Below are 19,941 nucleotides of genomic sequence, written 5' to 3'. Positions count from 1 at the left end.
ATATCCGTATAAATATGGTACTTCGAAGTAAATTATTCGGATATCATTCCACGGCGGGAAATCACTTTGTCCAGCGATGGTGCTCACGCGGAGGGAGTTGTCCTTGCTTGCCCCTTCGTTAAATCAACGACACAACGACGTCGTTACTTAGTGCTGTGTGCGTTAAGCGCCCAGTTATCCCAGACATCCGGTACAACGTCAATGCTGTGTCCGACGCCAACGCACTGCTGGACTTTCGCTTCGACGTCATGGGAATGAATAAATTGGGCTACTACTGTACTACTTGGTCTCCTGGCTGTGGTGATTGCTACTCAACGCTACCGTGCTTCCCGGGACGAAGTGATGTGTATCTGCTCGGCCGGCTGGCATTTCCAACTTGGACGCCCACGACTTCATTACAGTACCTCAAGCGCCTTACTTCGCTTGGAATGGGCGGTCAGCATTCACCTGAAGAAGCATGACATCTTCGTTGTCGTTGAAGACACGGCGGCGCTGAGGCCAATCAAGAGCTGCACCACCCGCCACTCAAACCTAAGTTTGGTTGGAGGGTCGTGCAGTTCTTGATTGACCAAGAACCGCCAATCATATGTACTCCGGAGTAGTTATCACGGAGGCCAATCCGTGAGATCTGCACTTTATCCAATCACGGGGCCAAATTTAGTCATTTCTGTCTTATACAGACAGTACTGTACAGTACTTCGAAGAATTAATACTACGTATTAATATGTGTTTATTACACACTACTTCGTACACGAAGTACATGTGAGTGCAACATGACAAAGTGGCGACAATCCGTTACGCAATCAGTGTAACTGTTGCGTGATAATCCTTCGAGCGCACTCAAGATGGCGACACCCAGTCGTGAGAAGGCGGCGCGCAACATTCTCAAGCAAAGGCATGTTACCCCGTACAAAATGAACAATCGAGATGCACTCATAAAGCAGAGGGAATGCGGTTGGAATGATCACTACTTGCTGCCACTGCAGCCGAGCGACGAGGTTTGAATTCTGCTACAATCTTTCTACATTCGATGATTCGACCTATGTGCATCAGGCCTCAGCCAAAGCCAAGAATGGCACCAATTATGTTTCCGCTTCGTTCACAGATCTTCCAGGACCGGAGAACCAAAACCACCTTCGTAGCGGCGGTACGTACTTTCATCAAAAATGTAACACCACTTAATCAGGGGCAAGGCTTCCTGAATAAAGCTAAGAATCCAAGACCGCGAAAAACACCACCAAACGGCAAGTTGGAGCCCATTCAAGTACCGAAGCCAATACGCGAGGTATTTATTTTAGCATACTGGTTCTGACCACTGCGTGGTAGGCTGATCATGGAGATGCCCAATTACGGCGACGAGCAGTAGCTTCGATCGAATACCGAGAAGAGATTATCAAGCAATTGTCGGATTTTATTACATGCATTCCAGTCAAAGTCCGACAAAAGGGACACGTGCATGTGCATGGAGCGAAGCCACATCAAAGTTTACCCGCGAACTTGAAGCCCAAAGATATCACGAACATCATCAAACAAGTACTGAATGGGCAGTTACACCAAGTGATGTTTTACAGGGGGGAGTTCGTAGATTTCCACCGAATTGCAAGTCGCTGGGATTCGATGTGTTGAGTCTATTGTGGCATGGATGCTTCACCAGCGCAACGCGTCCGAGACACCCCCTGTATTCGTTTGGAAGCAACAAAACTACTTTGTGCACATGTACTCGGACCTCGACTTTCTCGTCGACGAGCTTCGATCCCGAGGTATCCCTATCCCGCCGGAATTCACAAAATCCAACCCCCTGCTCGTGAATTCGAATCAACGCCTCGGGCGAGTTTGCGCAGCACAGTCGATTGTTGTCGAGATGGTGGAAATGGCAAAAGTTCACCATCGCCCATCGCCAAGCAGTCCACCCACCAGTAAACTGTCGACACCCCCTTCCGCTCAAAGGGCCAGAAACAACTCAAGGTCGTTGGTGCGTGGGGATGTAGGCAGTGGAAGCAACGCTCTGGTCAACAGCACGAGTTCCGTGGACAAAAGTCAAGAAAACAGCACACCAACCACAACAAGGGACCGAGAGTGTGTCTTGGATCTAATGCATTCTGAGACTGGCGCCTTGCACCAAGATGTACCATGTCTTAAGGACGATTCTAAATCGTCCCTACGACGCGATATCTCTCACGAAGGAGCGACAAGCAATGCACAAACACACCTCCAAGAGCCACCAGCCCCCGACGCATCCTTCTCTCAAGACAATAACTCGCACGCAAACCTTGGGAGTATTCAAAACCAAGAAATGCATGCCCTGGACGAGGCAATCCAAGACACGTTACCCTCGCACCCCAACCATGACATACCAGCATTCACCGGTATCCCAGTCATCACACGTTACCCAGCCCCCAGGAACCACGATGAAGGGAATAACCAGCCTAAATCGCATCCCATGTCTTGGCAAGAATCACTGGCAAACATTCCCATACCAGCCAGCGCAATTGCAGCACTGAGCTCGTGCTTGGAACCAAACGAGTGGAATTCCACGTCGGTGCTCCACATTCTGCACGACAGTCGCGCTTGGTTTGCCGCTGATTTGATTGGCATCGTTTGCGTTGTGGACCAAAATCTGCGCATTGTGTGTGCGAGTGTGCTGGACGTGATCGACACAGCCATGGCGCAACTGTTGGTATCGTTGCAATGCTTCGTACAAAGCAACTCATGTTCGGCCGCGGAAATCGAAGTCGACGACATCTTGGACGCGTTGACGTCGTCCGTGCATCCCCCCGACGTCCTCGTCAGCATGGCGCTCGAAGTTGCACAACAACTTGCAATGGTGCAGCCGTCGATGGTCGAACGGTTGCGATCGCCCAAATCCGCCGAGCTCTTGCGCTACTTGTACCCGTTTATCATGAGCGACAAATCAAAAGCGAGTTCGTGCTGCCAAATGTTCGCGATGTTGGCACCGATTGTGGATTTTGCCGTGCATCCATATCTCCTAGACTACCTGGGCAAAGGGATGCTCGTCATGGCCAATATCTCCATCGACTCCACGCTTTCCAAACTGTCGATCGTGTGCGATCGGACTCACCCGTTGACCACCAGCATACACAGTATTGACGACGCAACTGGGTGGAACTCGCTGTTTGACTTGTACCCGTTCTTTGCCTCCGCATACGGAGAAAAAATGGTCAACCACACCCTTGTGGAAGCGGGAGAGGGCAGAGGCCCGTTGAAGGAATGGTTCAGCCTCGTTTGGCGCGAGTTGTCCAGTTCGTGGGCGCGATCCTCTTCGCTGCCGACCCCGAATCGCACACTGACAATCCACGGTCGTACAGTGCATGCGCCGAACATGGTTGACACTTGGGGCGTGCAAACTGGCCATCGAGTGGATGTGACCATGCCGAACAGAGCTTCGACTTCGTGTCGCGTGGTCCAGCTGGTGGATGGCAACTCTGTGGTGGTGGATCAGACTCTCTCGACCGACGACGTAGTTGTCGACAGTGCAGACTTGACGTGGTTCACCCCCCAAGCTCCGATTTTCTTGTACATTCAAGACTCGGAAAGTTACTTTTTGAACGAAGTGACCGCGCAAGCGAGGACCAAGGATCTCGAGTTTGTTGGCTGGCTGGTTGCCATGGCGATGTTCCATCAAGTGACGCTTGAATGCAGACTCAACGTCGTCTGGTTTGACCTGTTGCTGGGGGCAGAGCTGACGTTAAGTCACATCCATGCCTTGGATCCGTCCTTGCACAGCTCATGGACGCAGCTAAGCTCGATGGATAACTTGCACGCATTTCTCGAAATGGAGGAATTGCCTGCCACCATGACCGCCGTCGAATACGTCAACCACGCTCTGCAAGTCAAGGCGACGACCTTCGCGTGGCAGATTCACGCCGTACGAAGGGGCTTCACGAAGGTGCTTCCCCTCGCTGGCTTGAAACAGTGCATGATGTCCCCGCAAGACTTTCAATTCCTGGTGCATGGTGAAATTCCAAGCGAGTAGTACAGCATACCTCTACCAATCCCACTCTAACTATGTACTAGTCCTGGCCACATCAACTTGCGCTCAATTTTCCTCGTGTCGATGGACAAAGAGTTTGAGGAGTGCAAACACTTCCACGATGCGTTTTGGCAAGTTGTCGACGCCATGACACCCGTGGAAACGCGGAAATTCGTCAAATTTGTCACGGGGGTCGACAAACTGCCCAGTCCAGGCACCGAGGTATGTACGACGTCGAAAAGTTAGCAAAAACGCGAGAATATGATCTTGTAGTTTCTTCGAATTGAAATCCCACACACGGCAATTGGCAGCTCGGAGCGACGAAAGCAGCTGTTGATGTTGCCTCAATCCCACGTACGAAGTTGCACATTCATATATATAGTCCCGTCTCAGAATCACCGTAGACTTGCGACAACATATTGGAATTGCCAAATTACTGGGATGGGTTGCGCGCGACATACGACGGACATTCCCCACCACTCGACGAGCTTGTGACTGTCCTTCGACACAAATTAATGTACTCTGTCGACAATGGAGGCGACTATGGTCTCGACGTGACAGCGGAGGGACCCGGGCGAGCAAAACGTGAAGAAGCCCAAGAAGAGCACGACGCATCTACTGACTCGCTGCAGTTGCCGTCGTTGATGGAGGACACGGCACCTGAAATACCAGAATTGGCGATCGACGTCTCCGTTCTACTGCCTCAGAACAACGTGGTTCAAGCCACCTTGGATACACCGAGCGATGAATCAGCCACGAAAGGTACTTCCAACGCCCCATCAATACAACCTATAAGTGGGGTCGACGACAATACCCCCAGAGCGTCGCACCACGACGGCGACGACGAGTACAGCTTTGACGACTTTGAACAGGTTGAATAATGTTAAGCACGTTGAAAATAACATGTTCACATCCATGAAAAAATCTTCCGCACGTAATTGGAAGCCACCCTCGCTTGGACTTACATTTGTTAGAAATATTGATTAGCCTCCGGTTTCCTTCCATAGGTTCCGCCATGTAGACATACTTCAGAGTTAAGAATAGAAATTTTCGGTTACGCCAACGGCGCACACTTGAAAGCATGGGCTCGTTTCCGTCGACGTCGCAGTCCAGCAAACGCGGGGGCACATCGCGGGACTTTGTGAAGAAGGATGATGGCGACAAAATCACCACATTACCGACGAATCAAAATCAATCGCGCGTCGGCTCGGTGTGCTACGAGCACCTGAAAGGCATCCCGCTGGCCACGTTGCTAGAATCGTCGGTTGGCTGTAAACATTTTACTGCCCTTTGCACTAAAATCAACCGTGACGACGTAGTGCAGCTGTACCTTGCCCTCCAAGGTATCCGAGATACCCCTGAGAGCCCCCCCACCACCACAACCAACCACCCGCCCGCCGTCATTGAGACCCATCTGCGGCGCATCACCAGCACTTCCCGGCTCAACAACAAGACGATTGCCAACCTTCGGATCAGTTTGAACGCGCTCGGCCAGACCAAGTCGATGTACGACGTCCAAGATATGATCAGCGAAATCACAGCAACCTTGACCGAGCAAGAGTACCAGTTCTGGCTCGTGTCGCAAGAAGGCCGGGACTTTGTGGGTGAGTCGGCTCGGTTCGAGGCCTTGCTGCAAGATCAAATCGCCATGTGCTACTTCCACCTCTTCCTCGTGCAAGAGTACTCGTCCGAGAACCTCGAGTTCATCGAGTCGGTGCTGCAATTCGAGTCGACTTGGATCCACTCGGACGTGGAAACCAACTACCAGCAGTCCAACGTCACCCATGCCAAGCGCATCGTGACATTATTTATTGAAGAAAACGCGCCACTGCAAATCAACGTCCCGAGCAAAATACGCATCCGCTTGGAGCGCAAAGTCATGAAAGACGGCGAAGCCCCCAAAGACGTTTTCCGCCTCGCCAAGAGCGAAATATCCACGCTCATTCAACGTGATAGCTGGCCGCGCTTTATCAAGTCCAGTTGGTGGAGCACATACCTCAACTACGATATGGCCAAAGAGAAGACTGACAGGCCGTCCTTCACCACACCCCTGGCCAAACGGCAACGCATTTACATCCAGTTTATCGGCGAGGACGACCTGACCAGTATTCTGAGTTCCGACTTGGGCCGTGAACACCTGCGCATCTTTTTGGCCCTAGAAATGAACACGGCGGACGGAAGCGCGGAATTTCTCGTGGCCATCCAGCAGTATCGCGTCTCCACATCGGAAAACGATCGATCCGATTTGGCCCAACAAATATTTGACACACACTTGGCCCACAATGCCCCCGCACCAGCCTTGCACGTGTCTCCCGACATCGTGGATGGTGCGAAAACCAATTTGGCAGGGCGGCACTTGGAAGCAGTGACCATCGAGTTTACCAAAGCTGGCGCCGCCACGGCGGCATTTCTGGAAGTCCACGTGTTGCCGAAATTCAAAATGAGTGGGCTGTATGCAAAATACCGAATATTGTCCCAACAACGGTTGCGCGTGGAAGATGGCCACGTTGGCGTGACAAACAGGAAAAGCTCGCTCGTGTGTTGATTACTCAAATCAATGTATATTATTATCGCTCAGCTACAGGCTGGGTATTCGAGTCGACGGAAGTAATCGTACGTATTTGAATGTGGTAGAACTTGGATTTTGGCAAGCTGCATCCGCTAGAGTAGTCTAGTTCGCGGGCCCTCGCTGCACATTCGCGCGTTCGGGTGATACGTAGTGAGCTTGTAAATACCGCGTAATTTCATTTCATTTCATAACTTGGATTTTGGAAGAGACCATGTTGTAATGAGCTCTAATTGGCACTACTGCATGAGACGCATTGGAAAGTGTTAATCTAACGTAAAAAAAACTGTTTAAGATAACTACCAATTTAGGATAACTTTGTATTGCCCAATCACACCTCGTTATTTGTTCGAGTCAAAACCTCTGTCATATACTTGTCTATTGGAATCACTATTCAAAACTCAAATATCGTAACGGACTCAAAAGTTATGTCCATTCTACTCCGACGCCTCCAAAAAAGTTATCTTAACTGTAAATTGGTTTTTTACGTTATCCGTAGGACGTGAATGACGTTGATGTGATCTTAACTTATCCCAGTGTGTTCCGCTTGAGCAAAAACTTACAGTTCGCTGTCAATGCTGGAAAAAATGGGTTACAAGCGCGCAATAAAGTACTAAGGGGAATAAGGGAAGTTCCAAGTTAACTAACTGTATTAATATTAATAAGTACTGTAGTAACTAAACGATGGCACGCAAATACTACAGTAGTAACGTTATGCAGTTGGCCCAGATCTTGTGATTATCGGGATACAACAAGCTTATCCGGCCGCATGGTGTATTCTTCGATTTGTCGAAAGGTCACACTTGGCAACTTAAGGTCGACGTGCGCCGCAGCCAAACGTGACCCCCATGGCACCGAAGAAGTCATCGCCGACAAAGAAGAAAGCGAAGGAGGTGAAGCAAAAACTTGGAGCATCCGACACAGCCCAAGATGCAGTTGGTGACGCTCCAGGCCCTGCAGCAGACATTGACGACGCAGATCTGTACCATGAACCAGTACGTGAACGAGTCGGTCGTCCCATCTGAACTAACACACACGGTTGCAGATAAAGAAGATTGTGATTCCCGACAACCAACTCCGCCTGAGTGAGCAAGAGCTCAAAGAAGAGTTTTCCAGGTGTGTGTTGTCCAAACCATATGCGAACATGACAATACCTCGATAGAGTGCTGACAGCAAACGACCCGAACGTACCAAACAACATCACCAAGTACAATTATAAGGAGCGCATGTACAAGGTTGATCCTCCAGGGCCAGGCGACAACTTGTACCTGCATCTGTCGTCGGAAGGGAGCATGATCCACAAGGAATCGGAAGACGCCAAAGTTCAGGCCGCGTACGACATGAAAAAGGCCGAAGAAGAAAAGGAGGCGCGAGATGCGGCCATTAAGCAAGCCAAAGAAGAGGCAGAAGCGAAGGGCGAAAAGATCGACGAGTCCAGCCTCCAGTTTGAATCAGGCAAAAACCAGTTCAATTACAGCGAGCGCGCAGCCCAGACGTACACGAACCCACTGCGCCAACGGTCCATCGAAACCGAGCCCCCGCCAGTGGTCAACTACATGGCCACGGTGACCCAGGTACGAATTCATAGTACAGGGTTTTGGTTTCGTGTTTAACAGTTTGATTCGTGTTTCGTAGTGGGATATCTACGACACGTACATGGAGTCGTACGAGCAACATCAGCGCGAGCAAATTCAGCTGCAAAAAGCGGCGCAAAAGAAAGAAAAGGAAGACAAGGACGTGGCGGACGTGGTCGTGGTGACTCCGTCGAAGAACAAGGACGACGACATGGTGCACAGTGCAGCGATGGGCAAGATCCTCCGCGTGATCGAGCGCATGGTGAACCAGAACGCTGAGGACGAAATCTTTCAGGACTTCAAGTACTGGGAAGACGCGTCCGACGCCTTTCGCGACGGCGAGGGGTCGCTCTTGCCGCTGTGGCGGTTTTCGTCCGAACGGGCCAAGAAGAAGCAAGTGACGGCGGTGTGTTGGAACCCGTGCTTTTCCGACTTGTTTGCGGTTGGGTACGGCTCGTACGACTTTTTGAAGCAAGGGTCGGGGCTCGTGTGCTGCTATTCGCTCAAGAACACGTCTCACCCAGAGTTCATCTTTGCGACCGAGAGCGGCGTCACGTGTCTGGACTTTCACCCGCAGCAACCGGCTTTGCTGGCAGTTGGGTGCTACGATGGCACGGTGATGGTGTACGACGTCCGCAACAAGATCAACCGACCCATCTACACGTCGACCATCAAGACGGGCAAACATACCGATCCTGTGTGGCAAGTGAACTGGCAAGAGGAAGATCTGGCGAAAGAGTTGAACTTTTTTTCGATTTCGTCTGACGGGCGCGTAGCCAACTGGATCATGAGCAAGAACGAGCTCAAGATGGAGCCTGTGATGCAACTGAAGCTCGTCAACACTGCCAAGGACGACCCCGAAGAAACGTCCTTGTCTGGCCTCGCTGGCGGGTGCTGCTTTGACTTTAACCGGTTCAGTGAACACTTGTTCGTCGTGGGCACGGAAGAAGGCAAGATCCACAAATGCTCAAAGGCGTACTCGGGCCAGTACCTGGAAAACTACACGGGCCACCACATGGCCGTCTATGCCGTGCGATGGAATCCGTTCCACGAGCGGTGCTTTCTGAGCTGCAGCGCTGACTGGACCGTCAAGCTGTGGGACCACAGCATCCCCGAGCCCATCATGTCGTTCGACCTGGGCAACTCGGTCGGTGACGTGGCATGGGCGCCGTACTCGTCGACAGTGTTTGCCGCCGTCACGAGCGACGGAAAAGTCCACGTATTCGATCTCGCCGAAAACAAAAACGAGCCGCTGTGCGAGCAAAAGGTTGTGAAAAAAGCCAAGTTGACGCACATTACGTTCAACACCAAGGACAGCATCGTGCTGGTGGGCGACGACCGCGGTGGCGTCAACTCGCTCAAGCTGTCGCCCAACCTGCGCAAGGTGGAGCCCGTGGACGAAGCCGCCGACTCGACCAAAGGGAGCAAGGAACGACTCAAAGCCGAGTTCGACAAGGTCGACAAGCTGCTAAACACGAACGACAATAAAGCATAGTCAAACGAACAGGAAATCAACACCCTCCATCATATATTAATCCTTGCTTCAAACGGCCACGACTGTCCATGCGTTGGTGGGACTAGTGAAATCGTGGCTGAGCAGCCCATTTCGATCTCGAATGGCTTGCAACAGATGCATACCGTTGTCCAGCCATCGGTAGAGGGCTTGGAATGGGGCCTTCATTTGGTCGATTTGGTCGACCAGTTTCCATTCCGGATGGGACTGGAATTGGAGCAGAGTTGTCGCTACGGACTCGGACATGGTTGCCCACGCCACGTGGCGGTTAAAGCGTTCGTAAAATCGGTGCGGATTAGTCAGCAGTTGGCATGCAAACTTCCAACTGGACGCCCCAGTGATGGTGCTTGGCTTTTTCAACGACGAAGCAGAGTAGCACATCATGGTTGCTTCCATCACCAGCGCTTCGGCGATCAAGTAGTTTTCAAAGTTGGGGGCGTCGATGCTGGATGCGTCACACGCTGCCACGTCATGTTGCTGTTGAACGAGGTCGTGTATTCGATGAACCAAGTCCACGTCTTGGCTTTCGCGGCCACCCAAGTGAAATTCTTCAGTGGGCACGACAAACACAGCCAGTCCCCGCCAATGCCCTTCCGTCAAGTAGTGTTGGACGGAGCGTCCTGTCAATCCAAAATTCGCGTCCTCGACGGTTTGGACATCTAACATATGGTCAGTAACCGTACACCTAACGACGAGGATGCGATGACGATGCCTACTTAACGAGGAAGAGTGTAGTTGCAGACATGATTTCAACCTGGCCACCGATTCTGGAGTGCAAAACGCACTAAAGCAGACGCGGACGGGAATAGCCTGGTGAAAGCAAACGTCCACGGCACCCCCGCCTCGCAAAACGTTGCAGATCCTGTTCAGGCACGATTGGCAATGCATAATTTCACCACATTCTGCCGGTTGTGAGGATGCATGGAGCGAGTTCTGGTCGTCACTGGTCACTTCAGAACAGGGGGCGCTTAGCCCCAACACGACAGAGCTGAGTCCGTTTGTGGTTCGAAGCACAGTCGAAAACGACACTGCTGCCGCGCCTTGACCCAAGGGCCCTCGGATCTGCATGGCTCGGAACACAAGGCCGCTTCGATACTCGAGTTTATCTTGCATGACCACGACAGTGACAAGGTAATACCGGCCATGCTGCTGAATGCCAAACCGAGCAACACTGAACATCCGAGCATACGTGCAAATGCAGTGCTGCAGCCACGGCACATTGACGGCACAGTTGACTCCATACACTCGTGTGTCGGCAAACATAGCACGGAGCTCTTGAGTTCCAAGCGATATTCCCAAGGGATTCACGTCGTCTTTGCACACGGTTGCGTAGTGGGTTGCTTCCCCGCCAGATGTGGATCGAACGACGTAGTTCATGCCACTGTCGTACACTTGGACGTGGGAACTCGGGCCATCCGTCAATGCAACCGAGCCAGCAAACACTATCGGGCACGACGTCAAGTCACCGATGCTATACGTCGTCACAGCCGTTGAAACTACACGTTGTCGTCGTCGTTGCCTGAATGTCACGTCCACTGCACTGTCGCAGGACGAGGCACACACTTCAAAGTCATTTGCGATGGTCTCGTCAATGTTGGTGGAGACTTCTACCACGGAATGGTTGCCCATACTGGCGACAACAAACGTCAACGTGGACGTTGTTTGTCTAAGGTAGATGGCGACCAATGCATATTCGTGGCCAAACGATGATGTCGAGGATGGCAACTTCATCCCTTCCTTGTGGATGCACACCACCGCCTCGTCGTCAACACGAGCTCGCAGTGGTCGCGGACACGCACTTCCACACCACACTAGATTAAAGCGGCGCTTGCGTTTCACATACACCACACAAAGCCACCGGCAAAAGAGTTCAAAACCTGACACGGCACGCCCGTACCCCCACGCGTCGTACTCGGTGTCGGACAGCCGCAACGACAGAACGGATGGCGATGCTTGGTACCCCACCACGAGAAACAGCAGCCCACTGGGAGTGTACCCCTGCGCTTTCTTGCATATAATGACAACGTTGGCGTCGCACTCGCCAAGTTTCAAGCCGCGCACGATGCAAGTAGGAACCAAGAGACGCTCGAAAAATCGGAGTTGATGCCTGGTTTTCAAGATGGGCGCTGGGCCGTTTTGTTCAAAAGAGAGGGGAACGGTGACGTCTAGGTCCTCATAAGCCATGAGTTGGAGCTCCAGCGATTTGTCGGGGCGAGTAGTTTGGGATGCGACAAGCACGCCTTGACCATTGGCGCCAGCCAGCGCTTCTTGGTTGACTGGTTTGCGTTGGTTGATACACTTGCCGCTTTGCGACTTTTTACCAATGACTGGCAGTGGTTCATTCGTTTCCTGAAGGGTTCGTCTGGACTTGGCAAACGAGTGGTTCCGCATTTTCGTTATTTCCCTAGCATACCCTCGCACGTTATATCAACACATGTGGTTTCATAATGTTACCTCAACTTCGCATCACTTTGCTTGGTTTGGGCATCCACGATCGACATTTTTCGCTGGCTCGCGAGTTGCACAAGAGTTTGCTGGCTGTTTCGTCGAACCAAATTCAAGCGAGCAATATTCTTGGTTCGTTGTGCGATGGCATCTTCGACCAGTTCAATGCACTTTTCAATTCCTCGTGTATATCCAGCGCATTGTGCCAGGGCTAGCATCCTTGCACGCCCGCAAAATGCACTACGTAATCGGATAAGGGCAGTAGGATGTGGAATGTAGCACCTGTGTGAGTCTGGAATACTGCATGCATGATTCGCTTGTATCCACGATCGCTGCACAAATGTATGAATTAAGTGATATGTATGCATACTTATCGGACTTACTTCTTTGTCCACGTCTGTTCTCTGGACGTTGAGATGCGCCAACTTGTCATTGTCGCGAGCTAATGCTTCCTTTTCAATCCTACACGTTATGCCATGATTTCGGTCGAAGTTTTTATGTTCACACCACGTATGTCCTTACTTGAGTAAGTGTTTGGAAACCCGTATATTGCGTTCTTGGTCTTGAGCAACATGTTTCCGGAGGCTGGACTTCGACGGTGCTGGTAGCTTTGTATTCGAGTCTGATGGCGGCGTCGGCTGGTAAGCCCAAGTGGAAGTACATCGTGGCGCTCGGCCGTACAGACTTTCTTCAAACAGTAAGGTCGAACACACGACGGACTGGTTGGACGGTGGTTGCTTCAATTCCGGAGTTCCTCGGTCTTCGTCAGCCATATCATCCAAACCTTTCGACAAGAGCAGTGGATTCCTTCGGACTTGGTGGACGTGGAAGACGTCCTTCCACCGCGCTCCAGCAGCGGCATCGACGGTCGAACGACAGTGGCCTGTTGCGTCTTGTTCGAGGTCCGATACCATGTACAACAAGTAGTTTTCGGCCTCAGCACACGTGAACGGTACATAAGGATTCGGCAGCATGGATCTCCATTCGAGTATTCGCTCCACGACGTCGATCGTTGCCGACCGATACAACAAGATCAAATCTTCGATTGTGGCAAACTCTCGACCATTATTGGTACTTCCGTCTTCGTTGTTGTAGACACCAGCGAGGATACGACGTTTCCACTTCTCACGCACCCGTATGCATCGCAACACGTCGAAGGTCACTTCTTCCACGGTGTTCCAAGCTGGCATCGAGCGAATGCTTCGATCGTAGCAATCCCAATTTCCGTGGTGACGGTTTCACCACACTCAAGGCAGTTACGTGCCGTTTCGTTGCATCAGGCGACATGGATCGAGCACGAAAGGCCCAACCGCATGCAAACGAAGCGATCTGGACGCGGGAAGTGTCGCGGCAGCTGGAAAATCATTTAACTCGCATCAACCATGCCCAACCCTCGATAGACACTTCCGTTCCAAAGACAGCGGCGAATGTATCCACTGGATCCAAGAAGAACCAGCTCAAGGAGGACCGGTTGGACGCCATCGAGATCGAAAACAGACGTCTCTTGGACCGCATTGCGTCCATTGCGCTCTCGACGACGAAAGACAGCGTGGACGCTCCGTCGAATCACCCTACCGTGAAGAAAAGCCTCCACGAAGGACAGCGAAAGCGGGAGCAGCAGAAAATTTGGCTCGAGAATCAAGTGAGTGTCATCGTCCATTTGAAAGCTAACAAGTCGTCAGGCATTGCTGAAACGATTGCAATCGGCCAAGTCGACCATGAAACGAGTGAGCGACGCAAAGGCCGCGAAATGGGTACACCAGTTCATGTTTGTACTTGTCTATTCGAACAATGGAACGTAGAAATTGAAGTTTGTTAAGAGCAAGGAGCATAAATTGACTGCCCAAGATACCATCGATCATCAACACGACAGCACTGCGGACGACCATGCAGCCATGACAGCCAAACCTCGACATTGCAAGAAAGGGGGAAAACCGTCGAACAAGGTCTTCATTGATGTCAGCACATATCGCCCCCACAGCGTCACCGACGTAACTGCTCCAACATTTGTGAAATTACCCCCCCTTCAATGCGACCCGCCAGTCACAAACGACATTACATCGAATGACCGACCAGTCCCGCAACCCACCGACGACGAACTCCTCCCTACTAGTCAGCCTCACAACGGAGCAGCGTACACGCTTCCATCCATCGTTCTAACGAAAGACGGGGTAAGTTCAGCACCGGGTTCATCCCCAGCCCCTTGGAGTCCGTTATCCGCCATCGATTCCCCACCAGTCCCTCCAATGTCCTCGTACAACGACGATGAATCAGACGCGGCTTTACTCCTGCCGCTCGTCTCAACTGACCCAAAGGAGGACTGGGTCACTGTCGTCACCACAAGCGCACCCATGGGCTGCAGTCGTGAAGGATCTGCAGCCGAGTACCTGCTGGAGCAGACACCTTCGGTCGAAGCGCAGCCCTTGTTGAGCAGCCAAGAGACGGCACTTGAGCCTCGGATACAGCAAGCAAGTGACGTTACAACTGACATAATCGCCAGTCATCCCATCACGCCACAACCTTCGCATGAGCCCGACCATGATTTGGGCACTGACGATACCGACGCAACTCAACATGGCTCCAACGCGCACGAATTGGACAATCCGTTTGGGCCTGGCCCAGAAGATCCAAGCTGCCAGGCCAATTCAAGCACGGAATCCACACGCCATCCTTCCCAAGACGCCGTTGCCAGTGAAGACCTGCATGGAAATCAAGTTGATGCCATGGTTGAAGGAATTGCTTCCCATCCAAGTCCAGCTAGCAATGCTGAGGATACAAGCAACATTTCAAGCCGAGAACGAGTCGTTTCAGCCGACGCCGTAGGCTACGTAGACAGCGCAAGGAACGACAACGTGCCACTGAATCCAACGGCATTTTTGATGCGATGCGATTCATTGACAAGCGGTCACTTCTTGACGCCACGACACCCGTCCTTCGAATCGACAAGTCCGACCTCCTTCACATCTTCACCGGCGGAGTATTTTGCATCGCATCAAGCCGATAACTTTAAGCGAGAAGACCCCGTGTACCCAGACCTAGAAACAGCACCGAAGGACAACGATGGTCACGATTACTACGACGAATTCGAAGAGGATGCGCATGAAGCGGAGCCACCTGTCGCCATGATTGCAGCTGAGGTGGCGGACGTTAGAGGTCGTGACTTGCCCGTCGACCTTTTGGCCGACAACGGCACCAGTACTGCAACTGCGGCTAGTACAGTAACGCCACTCGATTCCAAAGCAGAGCTCGATGTCAAGTTTGAACGAATCCACGCCACGGCGATTGCAATTGTTACGGCTGCGACTGATGAGGCAGTAAAGACAAAGTCAGTCCACAAAGAAAAAGCAACTCAACATCAACACGCCCTTGACCACACCATTGTCAGCACAAACCACCACGACATTGAAGCACAGCCAGCAGTGGATTGTACTGATGAAACTTCAATTGGTGATGGGCTTGCGACGGCCAACACTGAGCAACTCCTGCCAGCAGCTTTTGATCCCAGCAGCAACCTAGTGCACGCTACTTACACTTCTGAAGGAGCGAAGGTCGCAGGAGTTTCAACTATCGGCACGACCAACCAAGACGGACCCACAACAGACGAAAATGTCACGAGCGACTATGCTGATATCAAAGGAGATGGTGGGAGCCGGATTCACGACTCGAATGATACTCAGTCCATGGGTGGTGGTGTTTCCTCTGTCAACTCGACCGACGAAACGACTTACGAGCAATGCCCTCCAATCAACGTCGACAACAGCTCACGCAATTTGGACGGCCGCTCGATGCCACTTCCTACTGCGTTCTTAATGCATTGCGATTCGTTAACCAGGGGCCACATTGCCAACCACGAGCCACTGGAAAATGCGTTGGATTCGTCTCCGTCCACATCCCCTGCCGAGTATTTTTCAGGCCATGACGACGACGGCTTTGAGCCAGAATCACCCCCTGAAAAGTCCCCGAGTCCCCTGTCGTTTCGTCATGACGTGACTGACGACGAACAAGACTACAACGACGAATTCGAAGAAGATGCTGCAAAAGTGAGTGACGAAGCCCCCGTCCCACCGAGCGAACCAGGCGATATTGCTACGAGCTGGGCGCTAGAGGAGAGCGTAACCAAGCACGAGTACTACGACGACGACTTCGACAACAAATGACACATGTCATGTTATTTAATTAAAACCAATCTTTTTGTGGTTACCAGGTCATTTCAAGGGGATAATTTTGCAATCAGATCGTCCAATTTGGAACTTTGCGGGGCTTCACACTTGGCGACGGCGGCTGACGACACATGACGTTCTCTCTTTTTGGACACCGCTTGGTATCCCGTTGACACCGCGAATTGGCTATGCGTGTGCCACATGCGGCCAGAGTCTGGCTGTGACTGATGAGAGCAGTATCGGGGTCGGTTGTATTGATATGGACAAGAGCACCACGAACGGCGCGATGGAGCGGACGAGTTAGACAACTGTCGTGGAAATGTGACGACAATCGACGTCAGCTTCGACGTTTTCTGCATTTGAAGACGGATGTCTCGGTGGCTGGGGCAGTCACGGCGGTGTTGGTGCGGGGGCGAGCTTGGCGTGGGATGCGGTCTGACTCATGTTTTTTTTGATTTATGACGAAAGCCCACAAGCGAGACGAAATCTATTTTTAGTTCTACACGTTCGTACATGGTGATTATCCGGTCCCAACTGTAAATCTATTTTTAGTTTTCCTTCTGACCAGAGGCTTTAGTGTTCGTAAACGGTTGATTATTCGTGAACAACATCCCATGACCCATCTTGCTGTCTACGTTCTTAATCTTTCAAGAAGACATGACCCCAACCCTGAGTGTATGGTCAACTTCTGGAGCTCCTCCAGAAGCGAGTCTTGTGGCAGATTTGCGCCTTCCGCTTCATCAACGACATATTCCTCAACATCTAGTCCACTTCGGTAGTCCCATGATCCTGAGCTCGTTGGATATAATGTTTCTGTTCAACGACTCGCAGTTGTTGATAATCGGGAATGTCATCGTTTCATGCAACCTCGTGTCTGTGGTCAAGTGGGGTCTGTACATTGGCCCTTCCGTACAGCTTCGTGACCGTGAGTTACGAGTCGGGTGGTAACCCGTGTGCGACCCTTGGCTGACGAGTTGATTTCGTCCAATGACCTTTATCTGATTGACTGGAGGCTTCACTTTACAGTTAAACAACAACAAATTTCCTACGATATTGCATCGCCAGCGGTCATGATGCTTTGGCCACTTGACTAAAGTCCAATTCGTTCAACGAAGACGATGGACGGCATCACTTGTGTAACTGTTAGCCGTCGTTAGTTTCATGCTGTCATCTTCTTTATCACGGGACCACCGACGCTTGAGATTTGACACGAAGGCAAGGTAAAACATCGAGTATGAGAAATATCATGACATTTGGTAACGGTAAAATCCGTGAGGTAGTAATAACGTCAACGTTCGCAAAACACTGTGGCCGTGTGGTTTGCCTATCTCCTTTGATTACAATGTACAACAAAACACGATTGAATATGATACATTGATTATAAAATTTGCGGAACCGTGTCGGTGCCGCCGGTCCATATACTTGGCATTCCTATCACTGGTCTAGACAAGTATGAGTAATCCGGGTTGGCGTCATACGGGAAACGACGCCCAGGACGCAGTGATACATCAAGGAAACTTCACATTAGGACCTTTGGACATGACGGCACTGGTGATGCTAACGAGGTTGGCGGGGTCTTGAATCGGTTTGACTAGCGTGTGGCGAGGAGTCGTGCCGCTGGTGTACGTGGAGACGCCGACGGATGCCACGCCACACGCAAGACAATGCCCACAAGCGACCTTTTGCTCGCCTTGTCCTCGGCCGCGATCACCTCGCGGGAGCAACGGCTGAGGGTGGTCATAAGGTCGACTGGTGCGAGTAGTGCCTGGGAGTGGTGTTTTTGACATCAGCATTGCCAAGTGCACCACAATCGGCGCGATAGATCGGACTAGGTTGGATAGTTGGCACGAGGACTCGCGCAATTGATCGCCTACATGTCAAATGTCTCCGTGGCTGGTGCGGTCGCAGAGAGTTGCGGAAATCGCTCGGATGTCATGGGTGCTGGCGCTGCTGCAGTCATTCCGGCATGGACAGAGTCTTCACAACCACGCTGTTGCGTCGCTTCGACCACATCATTATTGTGGTTTTTGCCCATAGACGCATTACTAAAGGCGCATCGGGACGAGACGTTACGACCGCACGACACTCAACGGCCAATCAATTCCCATCTTCAGAAAGTACACTGTAGATACATTGCATACAGGACTACATATTAGTTTACCCAGCTGTGGCCTTCGAACCACTGGCTGTCAGACTCCTAGCTAGCTTAACCTTCAATAACTCACTTGTAAACCCTTACTTCCTCCTATTCTTTCGTCCCTATCACGGCATACGGCGACCAAGACCTGCAAGCAAAGTCAATAGGTTATGAGCCCAATGACAGAACGCTACATGTACGAGCAACCAAACAAGCTAAAGGCCGACGGCTCCAGCTACCGTGAATGGTGCGTTAAGACGCGAGCCAAGATCAACCAACAGAAGTTGGGCAAGTACCTACAGCCGTGCTACGATCCGGACGGCAAGTACAAGTCGGGCCTGGAAATGGACGACGACCTGGTGGCGCTGTCCTACATCCAGCTGTCAGTTCACAACGACCATCTCAAGTACATCCAACATGTAGAGACAACGTATGACACGTGGAACGCGCTCAAGGCCATCTACGAGAACACGTCAGAAGTCAGCCTGGTGACGCTGCAAATGAAAATGTACAAGCTCGACTGGAGCGAACGGATCGGCCTCGAGTCCTTCGCCGACCAGTTCCAAGAACTCACGCGCAAGATGACCGCCGCCGGCGATGGCACCCCAGAGCGGTCGCACGTCACCCGGTTCCTGTGCCTACTGCCACCGCGCTTCGCGAACACCGTAAGTTACATTACGCGCGAGAGCCGCGACACGACCAAGTTCGCCACGATGCGGTCCGTCCTAGAAGAGCTCAAGTTAGACGACGAACGTCAGCAGCTCAGCAACCCAAGTCTACGCAAAAACGCCGACAGATCGGACGACGCGCTCAACGCGACGGTCAACGGCGAATGCCACTACTGCCACAAGGCCGGCCACTTCCGGAGCGAGTGCCGCCGTCGACAAAACGACGAAGCCAAAGGCGTCCAGCGGCGCAACGTGCGGGACAAGCCACAAGGCAATGGTGGCGGACGTGGCAGCTATGACGGCGGCCGGAACGGCGGCCGCTTCAGCGGACGAGGACGTGGACGCAACAGCGGAAATGGTCGTGGCGGAGGCCGCCCGAACTGGCGCGGCGCCGATCATGGCAACTACGCCGAAGAAGTCGAAATGGAAGATATCTTCATGATTGAAGAAGACCTACCTGTGACCAGCTGTCCGGATGACGAGGACACATGGTGGCAGACAGACGTAGACCCGGCCATCGAGCCCGAAACCGACGATGTCTCCACAGAGCTGTGTCAGTATGCGACGGACGAAACCGACGAGTGCAACGCTGCGGCGATGTACGTGCGTGAAGCCATCATCGACAGCGGCGCCACCGCGCACATGACAGGCGACATCGATTTGCTGCACTCCGTCGTGGCCTGTGCCCGCGGCGTCCGCCTAGCCGACGGCCACCCCATTCCCGTGACGGCAATGGGTGACCTGAAGATCAAGTCAGATGAAACAGGACGCACGGCAACGTTCAAGAACGTCCTTTACGTACCGACCCTCAAGAAGACACTCGTGTCTATCAGCCGAATCAACCGCCAATCGAACGACGCCTCGCTCGTCTTCAAGAAGGATCATTG

General features: G+C 52.1%; 6 protein-coding genes across 9 annotated transcripts in view; 4 read left to right on the top strand and 2 right to left on the bottom strand.

Moving 5' to 3' along the window:
- The first annotated feature begins 798 nt into the window (after positions 1–798).
- On the top strand, positions 799–4,909 carry H257_15642 (hypothetical protein). Of its 4 annotated transcripts, none has more exons than XM_009843810.1 (8): positions 799–998; positions 1,054–1,147; positions 1,194–1,264; positions 1,327–1,533; positions 1,586–3,990; positions 4,036–4,213; positions 4,265–4,345; positions 4,396–4,909. In XM_009843810.1, exons 1-8 carry the CDS (start codon positions 846–848, stop codon positions 4,870–4,872), a joined length of 3,666 nt encoding a protein of 1,221 aa, XP_009842112.1. In that variant the 5' UTR covers positions 799–845; the 3' UTR covers positions 4,873–4,909. The 4 variants fall into 4 exon arrangements, with proteins under 4 accessions (XP_009842112.1, XP_009842115.1, XP_009842114.1 ...); XM_009843813.1 differs by having other exon boundaries at positions 1,194–1,285; XM_009843812.1 differs by having other exon boundaries at positions 1,586–4,213.
- A 139-nt stretch (positions 4,910–5,048) lies between these two features.
- H257_15641 (hypothetical protein) lies at positions 5,049–6,644 on the bottom strand. The gene has a single exon (XM_009843809.1). It carries the CDS (start codon positions 5,775–5,777, stop codon positions 5,244–5,246), a length of 534 nt encoding a protein of 177 aa, XP_009842111.1. The 5' UTR covers positions 5,778–6,644; the 3' UTR covers positions 5,049–5,243.
- Positions 6,645–7,347: 703 nt separating this feature from the next.
- On the top strand, positions 7,348–9,758 carry H257_15640 (hypothetical protein). Its single transcript, XM_009843808.1, has 4 exons — positions 7,348–7,552; positions 7,603–7,673; positions 7,720–8,131; positions 8,193–9,758. The coding sequence occupies exons 1-4, from the start codon at positions 7,406–7,408 to the stop codon at positions 9,624–9,626; spliced, it is 2,064 nt and encodes a 687-aa protein (XP_009842110.1). The 5' UTR covers positions 7,348–7,405; the 3' UTR covers positions 9,627–9,758.
- On the bottom strand, positions 9,675–12,035 carry H257_15639 (hypothetical protein; the record flags this gene model as incomplete). The annotated part of the gene is made up of 2 exons (XM_009843807.1): positions 9,675–10,303; positions 10,430–12,035. 2 exons carry the CDS (start codon positions 12,033–12,035, stop codon positions 9,675–9,677), a joined length of 2,235 nt encoding a protein of 744 aa, XP_009842109.1.
- A 1,338-nt stretch (positions 12,036–13,373) lies between these two features.
- H257_15638 (hypothetical protein) lies at positions 13,374–16,472 on the top strand (the record flags this gene model as incomplete). Its single annotated transcript, XM_009843806.1, has 3 exons — positions 13,374–13,731; positions 13,772–13,843; positions 13,892–16,472. Coding segments are annotated over 3 exons (2,785 nt in total), but the record flags the coding sequence as incomplete, so codon positions are not given.
- A 2,093-nt stretch (positions 16,473–18,565) lies between these two features.
- H257_15637 (hypothetical protein) overlaps positions 18,566–19,941 on the top strand; it is a gene marked incomplete at both ends in the record, with an annotated part of 6,712 nt that continues 5,336 nt past the window's right edge. Inside the window, one exon of the mRNA XM_009843805.1 lies at positions 18,566–19,878. Within this exon, the coding sequence (XP_009842107.1) occupies positions 18,566–19,878 (1,313 nt within the window). The remainder of the gene's footprint in view (positions 19,879–19,941) is intronic.

The sequence above is a fragment of the Aphanomyces astaci genome (genome assembly GCF_000520075.1).
Source record: "Aphanomyces astaci strain APO3 unplaced genomic scaffold supercont1.72, whole genome shotgun sequence".
Taxonomy (NCBI): domain Eukaryota; phylum Oomycota; class Saprolegniomycetes; order Saprolegniales; family Verrucalvaceae; genus Aphanomyces; species Aphanomyces astaci.
This window is presented reverse-complemented; position numbering and strand designations above follow the sequence as displayed.

Bases quoted from the DNA above. Each gene is read 5' to 3' on its own strand.
- H257_15642 (XM_009843813.1), top strand. From the start codon at position 846: ATGGCGACACCCAGTCGTGAGAAGGCGGCGCGCAACATTCTCAAGCAA. The intron at 999-1,053 runs GTTTGAATTCTG...TATGTGCATCAG, and splicing joins CACTGCAGCCGAGCGACGAG to GCCTCAGCCAAAGCCAAGAA. The intron at 1,534-1,585 runs GTACTGAATGGG...GGGAGTTCGTAG, and splicing joins TCACGAACATCATCAAACAA to ATTTCCACCGAATTGCAAGT.
- H257_15641 (XM_009843809.1), bottom strand. From the start codon at position 5,777: ATGGGTGACGTTGGACTGCTGGTAGTTGGTTTCCACGTCCGAGTGGAT.
- H257_15640 (XM_009843808.1), top strand. From the start codon at position 7,406: ATGGCACCGAAGAAGTCATCGCCGACAAAGAAGAAAGCGAAGGAGGTG. The intron at 7,674-7,719 runs GTGTGTGTTGTC...ATACCTCGATAG, and splicing joins CTCAAAGAAGAGTTTTCCAG to AGTGCTGACAGCAAACGACC. The intron at 8,132-8,192 runs GTACGAATTCAT...CGTGTTTCGTAG, and splicing joins ACATGGCCACGGTGACCCAG to TGGGATATCTACGACACGTA.